Source organism: Heterocephalus glaber, unplaced genomic scaffold, assembly GCF_053883595.1.
Source record: "Heterocephalus glaber isolate CG9 unplaced genomic scaffold, H.glaber_assembly_v1.0 deba00000738, whole genome shotgun sequence".
Taxonomy (NCBI): domain Eukaryota; kingdom Metazoa; phylum Chordata; class Mammalia; order Rodentia; family Bathyergidae; genus Heterocephalus; species Heterocephalus glaber.
The window spans coordinates 15,342,674-15,362,542 of record NW_028258161.1 but is presented as its reverse complement, the minus strand read 5'-3'; the positions used below and the strand labels follow the sequence as shown (position 1 = coordinate 15,362,542).

General features: G+C 47.6%; 2 protein-coding genes across 15 annotated transcripts in view; one reads left to right on the top strand and one right to left on the bottom strand.

Moving 5' to 3' along the window:
- Window positions 1-1,377, bottom strand: part of LOC147829159 (uncharacterized) — a 29,942-nt gene extending 28,565 nt beyond the window's left edge. The window contains exon 1 of the mRNA XM_087206820.1: window positions 483-1,377. Coding sequence (XP_087062946.1) covers window positions 483-1,377 — 895 coding nt within the window. The remainder of the gene's footprint in view (window positions 1-482) is intronic.
- Bend7 (BEN domain containing 7) overlaps window positions 497-19,869 on the top strand; it is an 84,665-nt gene continuing 65,292 nt past the window's right edge. For 3 of the 14 annotated variants that reach the window (XR_015449583.1, XR_015449585.1, XM_021242081.2), the window contains exon 1: window positions 1,185-1,436. Coding sequence is in view for 9 of the 14 variants with exons in the window: in XM_021242081.2 (XP_021097740.1) it covers window positions 1,376-1,436 (61 nt within the window). In the remaining 5 variants the exon portion in view is untranslated. Of the gene's footprint in view, window positions 839-1,116; window positions 1,437-19,869 lie in introns of those variants that run through there. The other 11 variants (XM_087207050.1, XM_013078516.3, XM_013078515.3 and 8 more) reach the window with 9 other exon arrangements.

The following is a 19,869-nucleotide window of genomic DNA, read 5'->3' as shown; positions in this document are numbered from 1 at the left end:
CACCCAGCACACACCTGTGATCTCAGGGACTTGGGCAGCGGAGGTGGCAGGATGACAAGTTGGAGGGCGGCCTGGGCAGCTTGGCCAGACCCTGCCTGGGAAATACAACCCAAAAATTAAAGGGGCTGAGAGTTCAGCTTGGTGCGCCCTGAGTTCAGTCCCCAGTACTGGAAAAAGTTAAGAATCCATCCATCTTTCAGTTTTTTAATGGAGGGATTTAGAGAAGGGGGGCAAACTGGGTAGTTGCTTTACTCACTGTTACCACTTTAATGCCTCTGTCACCTCTTACAGGTCTGATCTAAAGACTTCTTTACACAATTTCATTTGTCCCACGCACGCTTTCTGGGGAAGGGACCCTGCCGGCTAACAACCTCAAAGACAGTGGCCCCAAATTCAAGGCTGCTCCACCGAGTGACCTCCCCGCTCTCGCCCGCAGGCCAGGCGCGCCCACTGCCCACACCGCCGCCACGACTGCCTCTCACCCTGGTCCAGTTTTGCTTCCGGGGTGAGGGCCACGCGGAGTGGCCGGTCTCCCCGAGCCGGGGGCCGTAGGGCCGGGCCGTCCGTGCCCTCCGCACGCCCGCCGGGGCTTTCGGTCCGGCGTGTCGCCGCGTTCAGCACGCTCTCCCCGGGCCGAATTCCTTTCCGTTCCGCTCCGGGGCGCCCGCGGTCGGCGCTGCCCCCAGGAGGCGCGGGACACAAACCCGCCCCCGCCCCGCGTCCGTCGAGCACCGGCGTTCGACCTGGGGCACAGCCCCCGCACCCCAACTCCCCTCGGACCGAGTCCGCCGGAACCGAGCCCGCGCTCCACCTCCGCCGGCCTCGCAGACGGCAAAGGGTAAGTTCCCGGCCCGCAGCCGCGGCCGCGGCGGCTCCAGCTCCGGGGCGGGCGGCGACCAAGGGTCCGCGAGCCCAGGCCCCGCGGCGGGCCCGGCCCAGGGCGCTGCGCCGCGGCCTCCCGCCTCCTCGGGGCGCCGCGCTCGGCCAGGCGGAAGCGGCGCCCCGGGGAGCAGCGGCTCGGCCAGCAGGTGGCCCCGGGCCCGCGCCGCCCTGGCGCCCCTCCTCCGCGGCCTCCTCCCCGCGCCCGCCGCTCGCGCCCGCCGCCCTCGCCCTCGCCCTCGCCGCGCGTCCCCGACCGCCGTGTCCGCAGCTGCGCCGGCCGCTCCCCGCCAAAGTTGCGCCGCGGCGGGCGGCGGGCGCGGGGCTGGGGGCGGCGCCGCGCGGGGGCAACTTCCCCGGAGCCCGCGCGGCGGCGCCGCCGTCCTCGGCCTCCCCCGCCGCCTCAGCCCGCCGCCGCCCGGAGACGTGGAGCGGTCCCGCGGTCCCGCGGCCCCGCGCTGACGGAGCCCGCGCCGCCTCGGCCGGCCGCCGCGCCATGGAGTTCTCCGAGAGGAAGCGGAGCAGGAAATCCCAGAGCTTCAAACTGGTGAGCCGAGGTAAGCGGAGCCGCCCGCCCGCGCGGGGAAAGTTGCGCGCCGAGGCCGGCGAGGCGGCGTAAACAAGCGGGCGGCGGGACGCACAATGACCGGGCGGCCTGAGTGCCGCCCGGCGGCCCCGCGCGTCAGGCCGGCGCCCACGGCCGGGCCGGGCGGGTCCGCTCGCCGCGGTTCTGTTTCGTTTCCCCAGAGGGAAGGGAAGGGGAAGAGCGCGGCCCCTCCTGAGCAGGGGGCTCCGTAGGCGGCTGAGCCCGGGCAGGAGGCTGCCGTTCAGCGTTCGTCTTCTCCCGCGGGCTGCGGCTTGGGAGGCAGGGTGTTTCGGACGGGCGGACGGAGGTCTGCAGCGGCCGAGGGGCGTTAGAGGGGCGCGGGCCGGGTCCCGAGGACCGAACCGTGCCGGTGCGCCGGCCTGGGCTCGGGAGGGAGGGAGGGAGGAAAGTTGCCTCCAGTCTGGGCTGAGTGCGGTTGCTGTCAGAGGCGTCTTCTCCGTGGGACTCAAATATGCTGAGAACTGAGGCTAAGAGCAGTGGGGAACACGGCTGTCCAAACGCCTGTGTCGCCTTCAGCGACAGGCAGGTGATTGTTTTGTTTTGTTTTCATTTTAATGTAACAGGTCCTAAGAGCGAGTCCAGACCCACCCCATTTAGATATCTTTGTATCAAGTTGAGGTCCAAGCCAAGCCACAGAACCTGACTGCTTTTCCTGGGTTGTTTTATCTGGCTTTGGCATCAGAGTAGAAGTCACATGTAAAGGAGTGGAAATTGGAGGGCAATCCCAAGTAATTGAGTTTTTCCAGCTAAGCTGAGCTAACTGAGATGTGGGTTCAACAAAGCCCACTTTTGAGGTAGCCTGAAAATGGTTTAATTATAGACGTTTTGAAGATCTGCTCATCTCTTTTCCCAAATTTAGTTTGGGTACTGTTTAATGAAAGAGGCCTGAAATAGTTTATTTTTTCAAAATGTTTGGTTCTTCTCTCTTTGTAAGAAAAAAATTCTTTTTCCGCAACAGTGTTGATTACTCAGTTATTTGTACTTCAGGAGCCCCTCTCTCCCTCTCTCTCCCTCTCTCCCTCTCTCTCTCTCTCTCTCCCTCTCTCTCCCTCCCTCCTCTCTCTCTCTCTCTCTCTCTCTCTCTCTCTCTCTCTCTCTCTCTCTCTGACTACCCTGTTGGTGCTATCTGATTTATTCAGGAATGTAGGCTGCTTTCAGATTTATGACTTCAAGGAAGTTATTAATTTACCTTAAAAGTGAGAGTAATTCTGTCTATCCTTAGGTCCTGGGATGTCTGAGGCCAGAAGAATAGAATAGCTATTAAGAAGGAAGGAATCTCTTTTCATACACAGGGGAGCCTGCCTTTTAAGGAACAAGATTATAGAAGCATGGCAACCTCCATAGGGAAGCTTGTAAAATACTGTATTTTAAACCTTGACTGACATAGCAAGTTGTTTTTTTTTCCTTTTTAAAAAAAATTAGGGTCTGATTCTTCTTTCTGCTCTGCAGGTGCTTTTTTTCAGAAAATAAACTATTGCATATAAAATGAAGCAGTTGAATGAGAAATACTTGTGAAAGATGAAAATCTTGCCTCCTTTTAAATATACTATATTTGAAATAACAAATTAGTATTTTCTATACATGCTTTGCTTTAAGCTGCTTCAAAGCTGAGATTTTTCTGGTAAACAGAAAACTGAGTGTTCTGGATGACTGTGAAGCATGCTGTTGATATACTCATAAAAATGGGTTGTGGAGATAAATTTGGAAACATCCCCATGCCTGTGATTTGGCAAGAGGTTTCTCTTATACTTGTTGTCTCAAAGAAAAGAAGCCTAATTATTGGCAGCAGTGGGCAAAATCTACCATGAAAACTGACCAACCATTGCTGTTTTCTAAAGTCCAATTAATACGTCAAATTGTGTACTTCAGAGCCAGCAGTTTCAGGGATTATCATGGGCAACAAATTCTGTGGGTAACTGAGTTCTTGAAACAGATTTATAAATTAGGGTTTATAAATACTGGAGAGAATGGGAGTCTTGATTTTCTTGCTCGTTACTATCTTGAGGTCAGTAGAATTCTAATTTTTGGTTGTTTTCTCATGCCAGATCATCACCATGAGGTATATAAGATCTCAGAATTCAGCAGCATTATTAATGGGGAGGCCAAAGAAACACAATCCATTTTTTTTTTTTAGGTAGGTTCCTACATCAATTAATTTCTCAGCAAAACAGTGGCCATTTGCAGTTGGGGGGAATTGTGTGAGAACTGGAAATGTCAGCCACTGCTTAATGTGTGACACTCTTTTCAAGACCTTTTATTTTACAGATTGCCAATATATCCCTGATTAACATTGCTAAAAGTTGTAATTTCAGACATAAATGTTTATTAGTGTCTACACACAGTGCTAATTATCACTCACTCCCAGAGCCAGATGCTGACCGTGCAGTTTTGTGGCTCTGTGCTCACCCCATTTACATTGCATATTTGCTGGCATGCTTCACTGGCAATAGTTTGTGTAATTGGGGTATTACATCTTTGACATCTGGATAACAGAAATTCAATTTCCAGGAAGCTGCTATTTGTTTGGTTTTGCTTCTGCCTTGGGTGGGATAGAGGATTAATGTGCTGTCTTATTATAATGTCCCTTCACCTCTGTGGCCTGGTTGCTAATCCTGCCATGACAAAATTAAATTAAATCTACAGTCAAAAAGCGGAAGGAAAATAAAAGTGTGGTTGTCTGCCCAGCCACCTCTGGTAGTGCTCGTTACCATTCAGTGGCGCCTGGGCTCCTGCTCTTCTTTTCTGGCTTTCTACTCCTTCCCACCAACCTTTCTGAGCTTGGGGAAGAGCCCTGGCTTTCTTCTGCCTCTCCGCCTCCTTCCTGGCTCAGCTCAGGGACAAGCGGAGGAAAGGCAGCATCTCCCAGACCTTCTGCCAGTGTGGTCACACCTGGGGTGGGCAAGTAGCCAGGTGTTGCTGCTGTGTGCTGTGTAGTTTGTACTTGAAGGACTCTGGATGTGTGATCTGTCATCTGCAGACTAGGAACCAAAAATCAAACTGTTTAGGATTTTGCCTGTAAGAGTGACGTGCCCACAGAGTCACAGTGGAGAGAGTACTTGGTGGCATCAGGCCTTCACCTTGGCCCAGGTGGCAGGGATGCAGGACCTGAGAGGAGTCGGGGTGGGGGTGAATGAGCACAAGGGCTGGTGTGGCCCTTTGCCCGCCCTCCAGGCCAAAGGTTGCTGCTACTCAGAGCCAGTGCGACAGTTTTCAGATTACAAAGCTGGGAGAACAGTGTTCATCACTCGGATCTCTGTTTGCTTTGAAGGACAAAAAGGGTGGATTGCACAGGTCTGAAAGAAGCTGAGCAGATACAGTGCTTACAGATATGAAATAGTAGGGAATCACCAACGTTTCTTACATGAACATCATTGAGGGCCCAGGGGTTTCTGCTGAGGGAGAGAACATGACTGAGGCCAGCACTGCTTTCAGCACTGTTGACAGTTCAGAGAACTAAAACAGCCCAAAGGCTGATACGGAGGTGAATTGCTATGCCCCGGAAAGAGGTCTGGAACTATATACTTCTCAGTTCCCTAGCCTTGGTGAGTTCTCTATTTAAGAACCACTTACTTAGCCATTTGAAGTAAAGAATTTGCCTTCTAGTAGCAAATTTACATTGATTATACAAATGAAACACCTAGTCCTTGATTTAGTTCTTCAGGGCAGACCTGCCCCCAGCCTCCTTTCTTCTGTGTGCAGAAAAGTAGTAAGGGCCGGGGACTTAGCTCAGTGGTTCTGGCGCCTGACCCACAAGCGCAAGGTCCCGAGTTCGATCTCCAGTACCAAAAAGAAAAGAAAGAAAAGTAGTAAAGACATAAGAGGAATTGAATTTTGAAGATGAAAAAGGAGAGGCCAAGGAGGGTTCTCGGGCTCAGAATTCAGTTAATTCAAAGGTGGCTGCTGCTTTCCTGTTTCCTCATATGAGCGGGGGAAGATTAGAACACCCAGACAAGACGAGGCTGGGGGTCCACTTTCAAAGCAGTTGGTCAGAAGGTTGAGCAGCCTGGGAGTGTGCTGTAGGTTATTTCTCAATCTTTTGCTTTTCCAGAGTAAGTCAGATGTGATTCCCCGAGAACATTTTTTTTGTGTGTGTAATCTTCAGGTCATTTAAAAAATAGTGGAAGTGATTATGTAAACATGATTTCTAGAACAATTGGAAATAGCTGCTGATAACATGTGACGTGAAGAATTTTGTTGCTGACAGTGTCTTGGTTTGTACTCTTCTCAACCTAGATTTAAATCAGATTTGTTTTGTAAGTTGCCAGTATGTTCATAGTATTCTTTAGGGTGTGAAACGTACGGCATCTAGGAGAGTTTGATACCACGATATCAGGGATAGTTCACTTGTACTGAAGCAGTGGTAGCACCTGGTCCCCATGGTGTCATGGAAGGCTGCCTGCATTCAAACATACGCATTATCTTTGACACTCTGCGTCTTTAAGATTACAGTTCACGTCTCTCTGGAGAAGAGAGTGCTGTGGGGTTCCCACATCACATTTTCTCTGGCAGACTTTCAGAGTGTTAACCAAGGTGGTGTATTTAAGACGGAAAGGTAGCTCGGTGGGGTAAGTGGCTTGGGCAACCAGTCACACATTTTAATTCCTTAGTCAGAAGAGGGAACTTTACCCCGTGGCCACTGACTTTCTCAAGCTGGCTTGATGGCCTACAGTAAAGATTTGAGCACTGTTTGGAGGAGAACAATCCATTTGATCAACTCAGCAAGTATTTTTGTAAGAAAATGCGTGAACTCAGCACTTTTCTGGCTTGGGAGTGGGATCTGAAAGGGATCAGACAGGGACCCTGCTGTCAGTGGCTGAAGTCCAGTGGGGAGAGTGGGACAGATTTAAGAAGCAGGGAGAAATATGCAGAAGTCGCAGCAGCTTCAGTTTGAGCTCTGCGTGCAAGGCCCTGAGCTGGGTCCTTGATGAGAATGGTCTCATTTACTCCTGCAGCAAACCTGCCACGGGCTCCCCACCGTGTGGATAAGGCTTAGGGACAGAAGATAACCTGCCAGAGGTCACTGCGCAGGGAGGCCGCCTGAGCTGTAAACTCCCCAGCGTAGCCGTCTGTGTGAACTAGCTAAATGGCGTTCACAGGTGAGCAGGTCAGAGCAGAGGTAGCACAGGACTCCCGCAGCCTCCCCTGCTGGTGGAGGGAGATCGCAGGAGCAGACCTTGGACTTTGGGCAGAAGCTGCAGCTGGGGAGTGTGGAGTGGGCTGGCCAGGGCGGCGGAGTGAGAAGCGTGGTGTGACTGGGCTTTGAGTGAGCGCTGTACCTTCCAGCTGCAACACACTTTCACCTGCGAGCACTCGGGGTGGTCACTCACTCCTACAGAATGGGGACCGAAGCTCAGAGTGAAGTGGCTTGAGCGTGACTAGCGGGACGTGGAGTAAGCCCGGGCCTCCTGTCCAAACTTCCCCTCTCCCGGCTTGAGGCAGACAAACCCGGGTCATTGAGGACACTGGGGCTGGTAGGAGGGTACTTTTTGAAAAAGTATTTTATGAGACAACTAATTTGTGACTCATAGTAATAGTACAAGCATTAAAGTCTCTTTTATACATTGGGTTTAGGTTTAGATTTACAATTATAGCATACGCATTTGAAACATTTATTTTTCAGTTATTCAGGTCTCATTTATTTATTCATTTAGCGAATGTTTTTTGAGCTCCAATTACGCACATGCCCAGCCCCGTTCTGGTTGTTCTTTTGAATATTCAGTTCGGTTATACAACTTTCAGTAGATGGAGCCCATGGTGTGGTGGCCACGCCAGTTGAGCGTGGTCCAGATCTCTTGATCTTGAGTCTCTTTTCAGGGGCTTTTTTGATGACACCTGTCCCCTGAAGGGCCCCGAATCTCTCTAAAGAGAACCCACACAGAACAATTCCAGATGCCTTCACAAGTCAGGGAGTCAGCCCCTCGCCACTGTGCTGCTGCTCCCTGCACAGCTGGGTGTGCCACGTGTGGAACAGGGTGCTCTTCAGCTGGAGCTGATGGCCTGGATCCCAGCTTCTCCCGAGAGGAAGGAGACACTGGTTGTGTCCAGGACACAACCCTGGAAAAGAGGAGGGGCCAGGGAGGCCCAGAGAGGGCAGAAGGAGAAACTGCAGGATTCCATCATTTGGGAATAGGAACCTTTCACCCCTGTTCCTCTTTCCGGAGGCGCCACCCTTGGCCCTGAGCCCCACTGTGTCTTATAGACAGTCCTTGTCCTTGTTCTTTTCAGGTTCCCTCCCCCCCTTTTTTGTACCAGGGATCAAACTCAGGACCTTGCGCTTACAAGGCAGGTGCAGTGCCACTGAGCTAAATCCCTGGCCCCAGGTCTCCCCTTTTTTGGTGGCAGAGTTAAGGTGACAGAAAACTAGGAGTGTCTCTTGGGGCAGGAATGTGGCCAGTGTAGGTGTCATTTGCTGAGCACTCACTGCTGAGCACTCACTGCTGAGAATTTGTAAGTGTTATCCTAAGAAGGGAATGTCATTCCTACCGTACAGATGAAGTATGTGAACAGTTCACACAGTCCTCAGCCCTGCCCCCCAAAAGCATGCTCCTCATGCCGTGGCAAGGTTTGTTCCTCTCCACTCCCATGTGGAGCCCCCAGCCCGTACAGCGGAGGAAAGGCAAGTGGAGCCACTGCGATAACAGCACCTTACGCATGCCGCTGTCCTCTGTGGGCCCCTGCAGCTTGGGAGGGTGCCCCACTCAAGACTTCAGAACCCCAGATCTCCATGATTGTTAATGTTGCATATAGAATCAAAAACATGTCTGACTCTAATATAGGTCCAAAAATGGCTTTAAAAACCTTCACAAGCACAAGGTTTAGAGAGCCTCTTGAGGAAACATAAGCTCTTACGGCTCCTGTAAGTCTCTGTGTGCGTGCAAATGTGTTTCAGTCCTGTGGCTGCAGACGGGGTCGTCTCAGATGTCACTGCTGCCCGGGGCATGGGAGGCACTGGCAGTGAGGCCCATGTGGGTGCACTGGTTCGTCCTGTGTGACTGCTGCAGCTACACCAGGAGGCGGGTGCTGTATCTAGTCTGGGTTATTGGGCTCAGAGGTGAAAGACTTGCTGCAGGCCATGAAGTACTTAGTTGACCACACTTTCAGACCAGGGCTCTTGACATCCGGTTCTGGGATTTCTTCTGTCTGTCAGAGCCCCCTCCAGCCCTTGGCTCTTCTCTCCTGTTCTGCCCACACGGGCAGATCCTACTCCGCAACTCCTCTTCCCCTCCCCGGACTGCTCTTCCTCTGCCTGAACTCAGACTAATTTTGCATCCCTTCCCTGGTCGTTCAGGATCCATAGTCTGACCATCCCTGTGTCTCCCTACCTCTGACTTCCGTGTAACACCCTCCCGCATCCAGCCCGCTCCCAGCAAGCAGGACTTGCCCTGGTGACAGGGTCACTGCAGGCAGGAGGAAGGCAATGGACAGAAGCTTCCAGCGGAGGAAGCCCGGACCCACTGGGGAAGAAAGAGAGTGAGGTTTGGTTCCCATGTCATGCACCGGGCACTTCCCACACTTTATCCCATTTAACCCCACACCACTGCTGAGAAAATAGTCAGTCCCATTTGAAGATGAAGAAGATGGGGGTGTAGAAAGGATAGTTTGGCTGGGGTCATACAGAGAGCTAGTGGACGAGAGCCTGGGTCTGGACAGGCTGGCCACATGCTTTCCACCTGGCCTGCTGCCCGGGAGGAAGTACGGCCCTGCTGTCCTCGCCTTTCTCTTTGCTGTTCGTTCTTAGCTCTCCTTTCCCCTCAACAGAAAAATGTGCTTGTGTCAAACTGGGCCCTTGTCATTCCGTTCTCATCTCTGCGCTCACCGAGGCCGCTCCTCCACGTGGTCTGCACTCTCCAGCCCGGCCCTGCTCCGTCTCAGACTCCCTCTAGTAAAAGGCTCTCTCTCCAGACATTGTTGAAAGTTCAATTCCGAGGTTACCTAAGCTTGTGAGCCTTTTCAGTTCGTCACAAAAACAAGTTACATTTAGAGTCAGAAAACCTTGATTTGATCTCAGGTAACAGTTTATAACACAAAGCTCTTCAGGGATTTAAAAAAAATCTTTTACCATAAAACAGTAATGTTAGCCAGACCACCTTACCCAGTTCTGCTGTAGCATATAGGAAATCTTGCATGGTAATACACTTTTTCAAAATGGAAAACCTTCTACCTTCTCCTTCCAGTTAGAAGTTAGCCTTTCTTCTGAATACTTTAGTGCTGAAGGATAACATCACTCTTCTGATGTCTGCTATGGACTACCAGATATTTGCTTATTTTCGTGTCTGGCTCCACTGTGCTCCAAGTCACCCTGCAAACACCCCCATCCTTCTTGCAGTTGCCACCTTGAGTGGCGCATGTTTATGTGCACCATCTCTCCCCATCTCTCCTAATGTGGATTGTCAGATCCTAGAGGGCAAGTGTGGCCTGGATTCTTTTGGATCCACTTAGCATGGGGTTGTGTTTATAATGATGCTAAACCGAGACATATACAAGCAGTGGTTATTTAAGTATGCAACTATCTGAAGATTTGTCTGAAAACATAGTCTATTGAGACTTTAGAGACATTTTGTGATCCAAGCTGAAATACATCTCACTGAACTCAAAGCTTTTGTAATATGCTAGAGTGGAATTTGTTTATTTCTGATGCTGAACTACAACTGGAAATCTTTCTTTTTCAAATCTATAAAGGATCAAAAGGAGAGAAACTTACATATGAAAGCCCACAACATGTTAAACCAAATCAAAAGATCTTGAGTGTTGCAGTCTGTGTATGCTCCCCACACACTGGTATGATTTGCAGAGGTGCCTAAGACAGTACAGACTCATCAGAAGATGCAGGCCGGCGCTGTCTAGTTCTTGAGTCCACATGAAGCAAGTTTTTCAACCTTAAGAAGATAAAGCCATACATTAATCCATCCCAACAACAGAACTTTAGCAACTGTCGTAGGTCTGAGGGAGGAGGACCCCTGCAGAGGGCTGCCCCAGTTGTACCTACCCAAGGGTCCCTCTTGAGGGGTGGGTGGGCTGACATCCAGTCTGACATGCTTCCTAAGATCCGTGCGGGGGAGCATCTGTCTTGAGGAAAAATCACCTTTTTTTCTTTCTCAGAAAGGCTTGGTGTGGTTCAGTAACTGTTTCTAAGTGAGAAATAGCAAAATATCTTGTGATATTTTACTTTTCTTGTAGTGATTATGACTGAGTCGTTTGAAAAGATGTCCAAGAGGGCAGAGTCTAAGGAGACATATTGACAGTTCAGACTTGCAGGTTCCCAGGGGGAATACAATTTTACTTTGGAAGAAAATAATATGGCCATCTATAGGAGGAAAATAAAGATTTGGGAACAGTGTGTTTTGTATCTCTAAGTTAAAAATAGACCCAGGACACCGAGACAGGAAGTCTGTTATTCTGGAAAACGACCTGGGGAGGAATGCATCAGCAGTAGCGGGGAACTGGCCTGGGGACCACAGAAGCCCAGGTGTACGGCACTGGCCCAGGGTTGCCCTCGGGTTGCCCCCAGCATTGCTTGCAGCTTGCGTGCCTCCTCTCCCTGGAACTCTGCATCATCTCTTGCTTTCCGGTTAGGGCCCATGCCCCGAGCGTAACAGGTGAGGCCCTCTGTGAATGGCCCGGTCTCCTCCTTCCACTTCATTCCTGGCACTTCCCTTCTGGTGTACCCGATCACTTCTCATTCCTGAGTGGCCCTGCTTCTCACACTGTGGGGATGTGCTTTCTCACCTCACCAACTGCGTGTTCCACTCTTCTGCTTCTGATTGCACTCTATGCCTGGCTCTCTCAGCCCCATCCTCCCTTTGCCTGGTGCACTCTCATCCCTGCAGACTCCAATTTGATGAGCTTCCTCCAGGAAGTTGAAGTAAAGCTTTTTGGTTGGCTTTGTACCATCTCCACAGGAGTGTGAGCTCTGTAAGGACAGCTCTGCTTCCCTGCTGCCCAGCAGTGTGCTAGTTACAGATGAATGCATGAGAGAAGATTCTGATTTCAATTTCAATATAAAGTGAAATCAGGCAGTTCACAACTTTATTATTTAGCTCTCTGCCCCCACCCTGGCTCAGCTGGTAGAAATTTATACTTCCTTCTTAGTAGCCAACCGGACCTCACGGGCATACCAGGAGTAAAATATGTCAACACTAGGAGTGGAGTCTTTCTTTTTCACTGTGCATGTTTTCTCTTTCGTTAGGTTAATAATCCCCCTTCCCTTTTAACCTGTGCCTGTCAGTTAGGAAGTACTCCTGTGCCCCTGCATGTAAAGCTGCCTCCAGCCCAGGGCCTTGCACGCTCGCACTGCACGATGTGAAGCCGCCCGGAGTACTGTGAGCTAGGCATGAGTGGTGCTGGTCCCTTAGCCTGGAGCAGCTTACTACCCTGTCTTCATGGTTCTCCTTCGTTTATGCTCCAGGCTCAACCTGAGTGCCTCAGGGCAAGACTTCTGAGTTTAAAGCTCACTGTATTCCTAGGGTGCAATTCTTGGCACAAAGGAGACTCTTCATAACCATTTTTTTTTTTTTTTTTTTTTTTGGTACCGGCGGTTGAACTCGGGACCTTGCGCTTGCGAGGCAGGCGCCGGAACCACTGAGCTAAATCCCCAGCCCTTATAACCATTTTTTAGTAATTGAGTGAATATCACGTTAAAATACCGTTTACCACTAGTTATCAGCTGATCTGAGCGGGACCATGTGTTGGATTGAGACAGTTTTCTCGTGCCAGACTGCCCCATAATGGCAGTGCATGAGGTCTTCATCTGACCCTTGAAACGTTGGTGGCAGCATAAATGTTGGTAACACTTCATTTGAACATGATGACAACCAAAAATGCCCCCTACTTATGAGCGCTCCTGCTCAGCCCTTTCCAGGCTGTGGTTGTAGGCCCAGTCAGCCAGCGGGCAGTTTAACCTTGAATGCATGGCGCTTACCGGGGGGCTATGTTCTGAGAGATGTGTCATTAGGCAAGGTTGTCGTTGTGTGACCCTCCTAGGGTGTGTGTACGGAGAGATCAAGGCCGGTATGGTGTTCCAGTTCTGTATCATCTGTGGGACCACCGTTGCATATCTACTCCCTACTTGACAAGAATACCATGCGACACTTGACTGTGGTCCATTGCCATTGCTGAACTCCTTCCCCTGTCTGTCTGTCTGTCTGTCTCACAAATCAAAGGCCCCGATGAACCAGTCCAGCTGCAAGGCTGCGACTAGAAGAGAGAGATGAAGGGCACCTTCCATTGATGGCCAGGCTACTGTGCCTCCTTTCTACACAAAGGACAGCTTATCACACGCATACTTGACCATATATTTTAGAATAATTACAAAGTTTAGACAGATTTTCTTTCAGTGTTTCAGACAATCAGTATTCTTACAGATAAAAATTCATAAAATTGTTCTCAGCATTACCTTTTTTAAAAATACGTACAAATTACTGTGTTATTTGAGTTCCAAGGGTTTTACAATGTTTTTTACTTGGAAATCAAATTTTATATCTGAAAGGTTAATGGGGAAAACTAATTATGCTATCTGCTAACCAAATGTGTGATGAGACATTTGTCTCTGTAATTAACAGCAAGGAACTTTTATAGTTTCATAAAACTGAATGCAACATAGAGTATTCTATGAGCATTTGTTTGGATGAGGTGTCCAAAACAGAGATGTTTATGGATGATATAAAGTTGAACTGAAATGTAATGCAGGTGTCTGTGCATCTTACAGCATTTCTCATTGTTGAAATGGAAGCCAGAAGATTAATAACTTTACTTTGTCATGATAAAATAAGTAATGTGTTCTTGGAACAGGGTACAGTACATAAGTTACTCAGTAATTCCAAGAATTTATTCTGTTCCAGGAATAATATCCTTAACAATTTATTTTCACAGAAAAAGTTGATGCAACATAATAGACTGTGAAGTTGCATGTATGGTTAATGGAATTATATCTCAAATGTGACTTTACACCTACATGTAAAATGTAAAGAACCCACAGAAATACAAGGTTAAGGTACAACTTAAGAGCAAAAAGTCATGAGATGCAGAAGTTAAGGTTTTTCAGTTAACGTTGACTCATTCTCCTTGCATGTACATAATTTTTCGATTACTAGCAGTACTTTAATGGTTACCTTAATATGCATTACATGAACTATGGCTGAGGATTTGCTGCAGCAGGAATGTTAGCGTTAGCATTTCTCCCCAAGTTCAGTGTTCCTCCTTCGAGTTCTCGGGAAGAACGATCTGGTGTTGCAGCAGGGTGGAGATGCATGGCCCTGTCTGGCTGGGCTTCTCTGGTTTACTCTGGTTGTTCTGGGCAAGTAACTCAGTCTCTTCCTTTGTCGAGTAGGGGAAACTATTCCCCATCTAGGGAGGAGATACAGACGAGATACATTCCATGGGAAAAGCTTTCTTAAGACATAATTGAGTCGTGCCAATAATTGAGAGGCATCAAATGGCATCTGCTTCCCATCCCCCTACACACTCCATGGAAAGAATGTGTTCAAAGATGCCACATATTAGGGTTTACATCAGTATTTTTTTCAGCTTTCTGCGACTGTGTTTTTAAAAAATTTGCCCCAGTTATTCTAATGTGTAGTCAAACCTGAGAGCTACTAGGGTATAATAAAAGGAGATGTGGCACGAATCAAGACTGGAGAAGTGGGCCAGGGAGGCCCATGGAGCCATGCTGGGGAGCTGGGGCTCTAGCCTAAGATTATTGGCTTTCCAAGGTACATGATATAATTAAGTTTGTGTTTTTGAAAAATCACTCTAGCTTCAGGATGGAATGGATTGGAGGGGAATGATACTGAAGGCCTTTGGAAGTAGCCCCATCAAGTAATAATGGGAAGGTGTGGTAGAGAGAAGTGGAAGGGTTCTAAAATAATTCCGAAGTTACAAGAAAGGACTTTGTGAATAATTCGCTGTAGGAAGGAGGAGAATAGAACTAACTCCCAGATTTCATGGCTTGGACAGAGTTGATTCCATTTACTAAAACTTGGGGATGAGGATCGTCAGAATAAATACTTTTTTAGATATGATTTTCAGATGTCCAAGCGAGAGGCTGTCCAGTAAGCAATTGGATGTATGGATCTGGAGTCCCAAAGCAGGGTCTGGCCGGAGTCTGGGCCTGTAGATGGTCGTGTGAACCAGGTGAGAGGATCAGCGGGTCCAGAAAGATGGGGAGGGCGAGAAGATGCCCAGGCATCATCCTAAAATGCTAGGACAAGGAAGGTCGTGATGTCAGTTTAGTGGATTGTCACCAACGCTACTACAGTAATAAAGAAATATAACAGAAAACATCAGAGTTCATCACATACAAAGATACATTCATGAGCTCTCATTAGTTATGTGCATGGTACCTATATATGTGTGTGTTCTAGGTCCTCATGAGAAATGTTTTTCTTGCTGTGAACTATGGTTAGAAAAGTTTAGAAGCTACTGATTTAAGCTACCATTGCCCCAGCCTAGGGATTATTCCACTAGGATAGGCTGCTATCCTCCAGATAATTTTAGGCCCAGAGTTATCTGAGTTCCCTGAGATCCTTGGAAGAAAGAAATGTTGCAAAGTGACCCATATTTCATCACTGTTAGTGTTACAGTGAAGATGAAACTGTGAAGTAGCATATGTTTCTTTAACTTGCAATATTTTAAAAATTTAAATGACAAGAAAAGGTAATACTAATAACACGTTCATACTTAACTAGTCCAAGATGTAGATAGGTATGTAAACTAGCATCTCAGGAAGGAGGAGAGATTTGCACTTGTGTATTAGAGCTCTGTTAAAAGTTTTCTGTACAGCACATCAGAGGATCAGCATTTCAAATTATATTGAAAAGGTGTCTCTTTCCAAATAGTACATTATGAATATTTTATCTCTTATTGAATGAAGGCAAGATTTTGGTTACATTACTATGGGAGCTCAGAAGCAGTCCTTAATCTGCAATCTCATTATATTTTTCCTGTGTGTTCTGCCAGTCTTTGAAGATGTTTGCTATGTATTCTGTAGAACCACATACACAAATTCATATCCTACTTTTCCCAAGTTTTAATCTTTGGCTTTTGTAGAACTAACAAGATTCATGAACCAAATTTCCAATTAAAAGAAAATTTCTGAGCCTTATCCTTTTTAGTGTGGAGCAATTTGACTGAGAATCCATAAGGTGAATTCATAGAGGTAATGCATAAGGCCCTGCGCACCACCCCTAGCCCCACAAGAAGGAAAGACAAAGGAACCCCTCGGGTGGGTTGGTCCAGTGATTCCACTGTTGCTACCGCGTGTGCTCACATACCTAGGTGCTTCAGGTGCTAAGTAGTTCAGAAAGCACCTGTTTCATGGCCTGCTGCTCCCTGGACACCACATGGTGTCCTGCTTGTGTCCTGCCTTTCAGCCACTTACTGGAGTAGGTTGGAACATAATGACATGTGTGTGGCCTGGAGCATGTGTGCCCATGCGTTCTCTACCCCTCAGCCTCGGTTTTTTCCTGGGTAAAATGTAGACATCAACATTGGAACCTGCTGGTTTGTTCCCAGGAGTACACGTAGCTAGAGTGCTGGCCAGCTTGGGACACAGTAAGTGCTTCAGCAATGGTAGCTTTACCATTCTTTCCCCCCAAACACATCCAAATTCTTTTTTAAACCACACAGCATATAATGACTAGCCAGAGAAAATGATCTTAGTTAGGTGCGTATTCGAGGGGCTGTGAGATACGTCACTTCCCAGTACCCTGCTTGCTTGGCTTGCGCTGCTGCTCTTCCCAGCCACCTGTTAGTCATTCCTGCCCAGCTTCATCAAGATGTTTCTGCATCCCAAACTGTCATTTCCAATTGCTTGATACCTAGCTTTAGCACTTTGGGAAAATTAACATTTTTTTCTGGATCTTTTTTCTTTAAAAAGTAAGCCAGGCACGGTGGTGCACACCTGTTCCCAGCACTCTGGGAGGCTAAGGCAGGGGGTGGCAAGTTCAAGGCCAGCCTGGACAATTTAGTGGCTTAGGGAGACCCTGGCTCAGAATGAAAAATAAAGGGCTGGAGATGCAGCTCAGGGACAGAGGCCTTAGGGTTAATTCCCAGTACTGAAAAAAAGAAAGAAGAAATTCATTTTGAAACTATTTTAAAAGTTAAAATGGTAAAGTTGAGAACAAGGTATAAAGTAACAAAGGAAAAGATACCATCCCAGCCACGTTCTCGGTGGACGTGGTAGTGTTTGTGTGATTTGTATGTTTATGTGTATTACAACAAGAGAAAATAGAATTATACTATATGATGTGTTGTGCATTTCTTCACTTAACTGAATCTCCATTTATTTCACGTATTTGCCCAGATTATCCTCAGATGCATGAGATCATGATCTCACTCTTCCAGGAGTTCAGTTTGCCTTGTCCATACTTTGAAATTACTACACAAGGGTCTGCTTCACTCTTTACAGATGCGCAGTAAATATCATCACTGCATTCTGCTGATAGGCCGTAATTAGTTATCGAATGTTCTGCTGACAAGTGTTCTGGTAAAAATGACGCTGCACTGACTATTCCTGTGCGTGCAGTGAGTGCTTATGAGAATAGTTCTGTAGGATAAATCTATAGTATTTCCCAAATAAAGGATAAAGAATTTCATGTTAATTTTCATTACATTCATAATTAGGAATATAAGAAATTTAACATATCTATTGATAGCAGATAACATTTATTGATAACAGATAACATTTATTGATCATTTATTTCTCTTGTAGGTTACATGTTTGGGTCCTTTGCTCCATTCTCCATTGTTTATATTCCGCTTTATTCATCAGCAAGACACCTTCCATGTACTGGGGATTTTTAACTCCTTGACATGATTATTCTTGAGCATTACTTGAAGTGCTAGTTTCACGCATAGGTACTTAGTGGTAGTTAGAACTGCTCATCAGAGGAAGTTTGAGTGGCCGTGCTGTATTGACTTAAGACTTTATTTTCCATGATATAAGAACATTTGGGGGAGATAGACGTAGAAAAGCTCTTTTGACTTACTTTAATCATGTCATGTCACTCTTACGCAAACGTTTCTCAATTTTCTGTCACTTTCAGGATCATTTTGTTTTTGACTTTGACCCAGTCATTGCCTTGACTGCAACTAAGTTAGCATATTCACAGTTGCCCGCTTGATTTTCCTCTGCCCCAAGTCTCATTTCGTGCTCTCTGCTCCCAGAGTGCCCATGGAAACACTAGCACCATTTATTGGTCATCGCAGAGCTTATAGCTTCATGAAGCTGACCATAATCTTCCCAGTTTAAAATAACCTCTTCCTCTTCTTAGTTCGTGAAACCCTTGTTCCTTTTACGGTTTCTCAGGTGTTTATTGTGTGCTGATGTGGTTTGTCTGTTTAGTTATTCCTGGGGTTGCAGCTGGTGACGGTGAGAAGCCTGGCTCATAGCTACCAGTCCTTGCCTCTGTGTGCTCCCCCTCCCTGGCTGTGTGCTGATGCAGATGTGTAACTGGTTGCAGGCTTATTCCAGGGTCCATGGGAAACTGCACATCCTGCTGGTGAATAATCATTTTGAAGTTAAACAGAGAAGCACTATAGTACAATATTTGCATTTACTTTTAGGTAAAGCGTAGAACATCAGAGAAAATTCTTTGCCCCATTCCCTCCCGGGACCTTGCCCCAAAGCTTCTCAGAGCTGTTTATTCTCCTTTGTCTTCTGGGGTTCTTTGAGGGAAGTTGAAGCAGCAGCATGGTAGCCTGTTTTGAGCCTATTTCTTGTTTCACTTCCAGGTATGCCTTTGCTCCTCCTGGCCCCTCATCCCAGGGGTCCATGGCATTCTCTCAGGACCTGTGCTGGCTTCCCACCCTCAGTCGTGAGGAGAAAGCACCCGTGCCGCCTGCTTGGTCTCTGTGGCTGACCATCCTGTTAGCCTGCCCTTTCACTGAAGAGAAGCTTTGCATGCTAAGAGCTTTTGCGCATTCATTTCCTCTCTCATCCTGGACTTTAAACTCCTGAAAGGAAGAGGCTGTATCTTTAAAAAAATTTTTTTTTGACAGTGATTATGAATTTTTAAAAAATGTGAGATTTCAATGTAGTATTTTCATATTATGCAGATAATATGTTGTGGTTTTTATTGGTACCCGGGATTGAACTCGGGTCCATGTGCTTGCAAGGCAGGCAGCGGAACCACTGAGCTGAACCCCCAGCCCCAGATAATATGTTTTAATCATATCCAACCCATTCACCCTGCCTTACACCCCTCTCCCACCCGTTACTGTCTTTCTCCTGAGGAGACTGTATCTTATATTTCTGTCTTTCTCTTTTGCTCACACAGGAACTCATATTTACTAGTAGTATAATGAAGGTTTGTTAAATAAATGAATGACTCAGTATCTAAATAGATTTGAAAGGAACTGGATTGTCCTCTAAATGCAGATGGCTTGTAGACATTGGGCTGCTTAATTATTGTCCCATGGGATTTTTAGTTTGAGTCTGCAGATATCTGGCAACACATTCACAGTCTAGCTACTCCTTATCACAGTATTGGATCCAAGCAGTTGAATGTTCTACAGCCACTCTTTCCCTGTTTCTTCTCAGTGACATTCAGACTATGTTGTGTGGAACCCTTGGAGTTCTTGAATGTATTCCAAGGACTGGTTCAGGAATCTGGACACTGACACACCCACTTCAGCAGACCTTTGCTCTTCTCTGTTTATTGAGGTTTCACCTAAGACTGCACTTGAAAAATGGTTCACTTGGAAACACATGGCTCTGCCCTACTATGCTGCCCATTGCTTTGCAGACCATTTTTGCTGAGTTCAAATCCCAGTCTTGTGTGTCTCTGTCAAACATGGTGGTTGTCCCTCAGGGCTGCCCGCGGGGATGGTGATAACATCTGCATGTTGGTGTGGGTCCGGGGTGAGGTGCCAGCCGCGGGTCCTCTTGTAGCAGATTCCACTTCGAATTCCTTCCTTCTGGCTCACTGGTTGAGATTTTCGGTAGGAAAGGTGCACTCTGGACGTAAAGCGCCAGTCTTCCTTCTCCTGTCCTCTTGAATTCTGACACTGGGAGACTGGAGCTCAGCCTTCCTGCCACGAGGCACTGTGCCAACCTCTGCAGGTTTTTGAAAGGAAATATTTTGGACCATATAGTATAAGCTTTGTCATCTTCTTTCCCACTGATGAACTCACCTTTTTCCTGTTTGCATGCCGTTATCTGAAAAATACATGGAGTTTCAAAGCATTCTTTTAAAAAGTACATTCACAGTGTTGTGCAGCCGTCATGACCGTCCAGTCCCAGAGCATTTCCTCACCCCCGATGGAAACTGTTCTCACCATTGCCTCTTGTACAGGTGCTCCTGTCTCGGGCCTCTATGAGCTAGAAGGGTCAGCTCTTTAGGGCCATCTGTTGCCTGCCCTCCAGCCTGGAGGCTCCTCTTTCAATC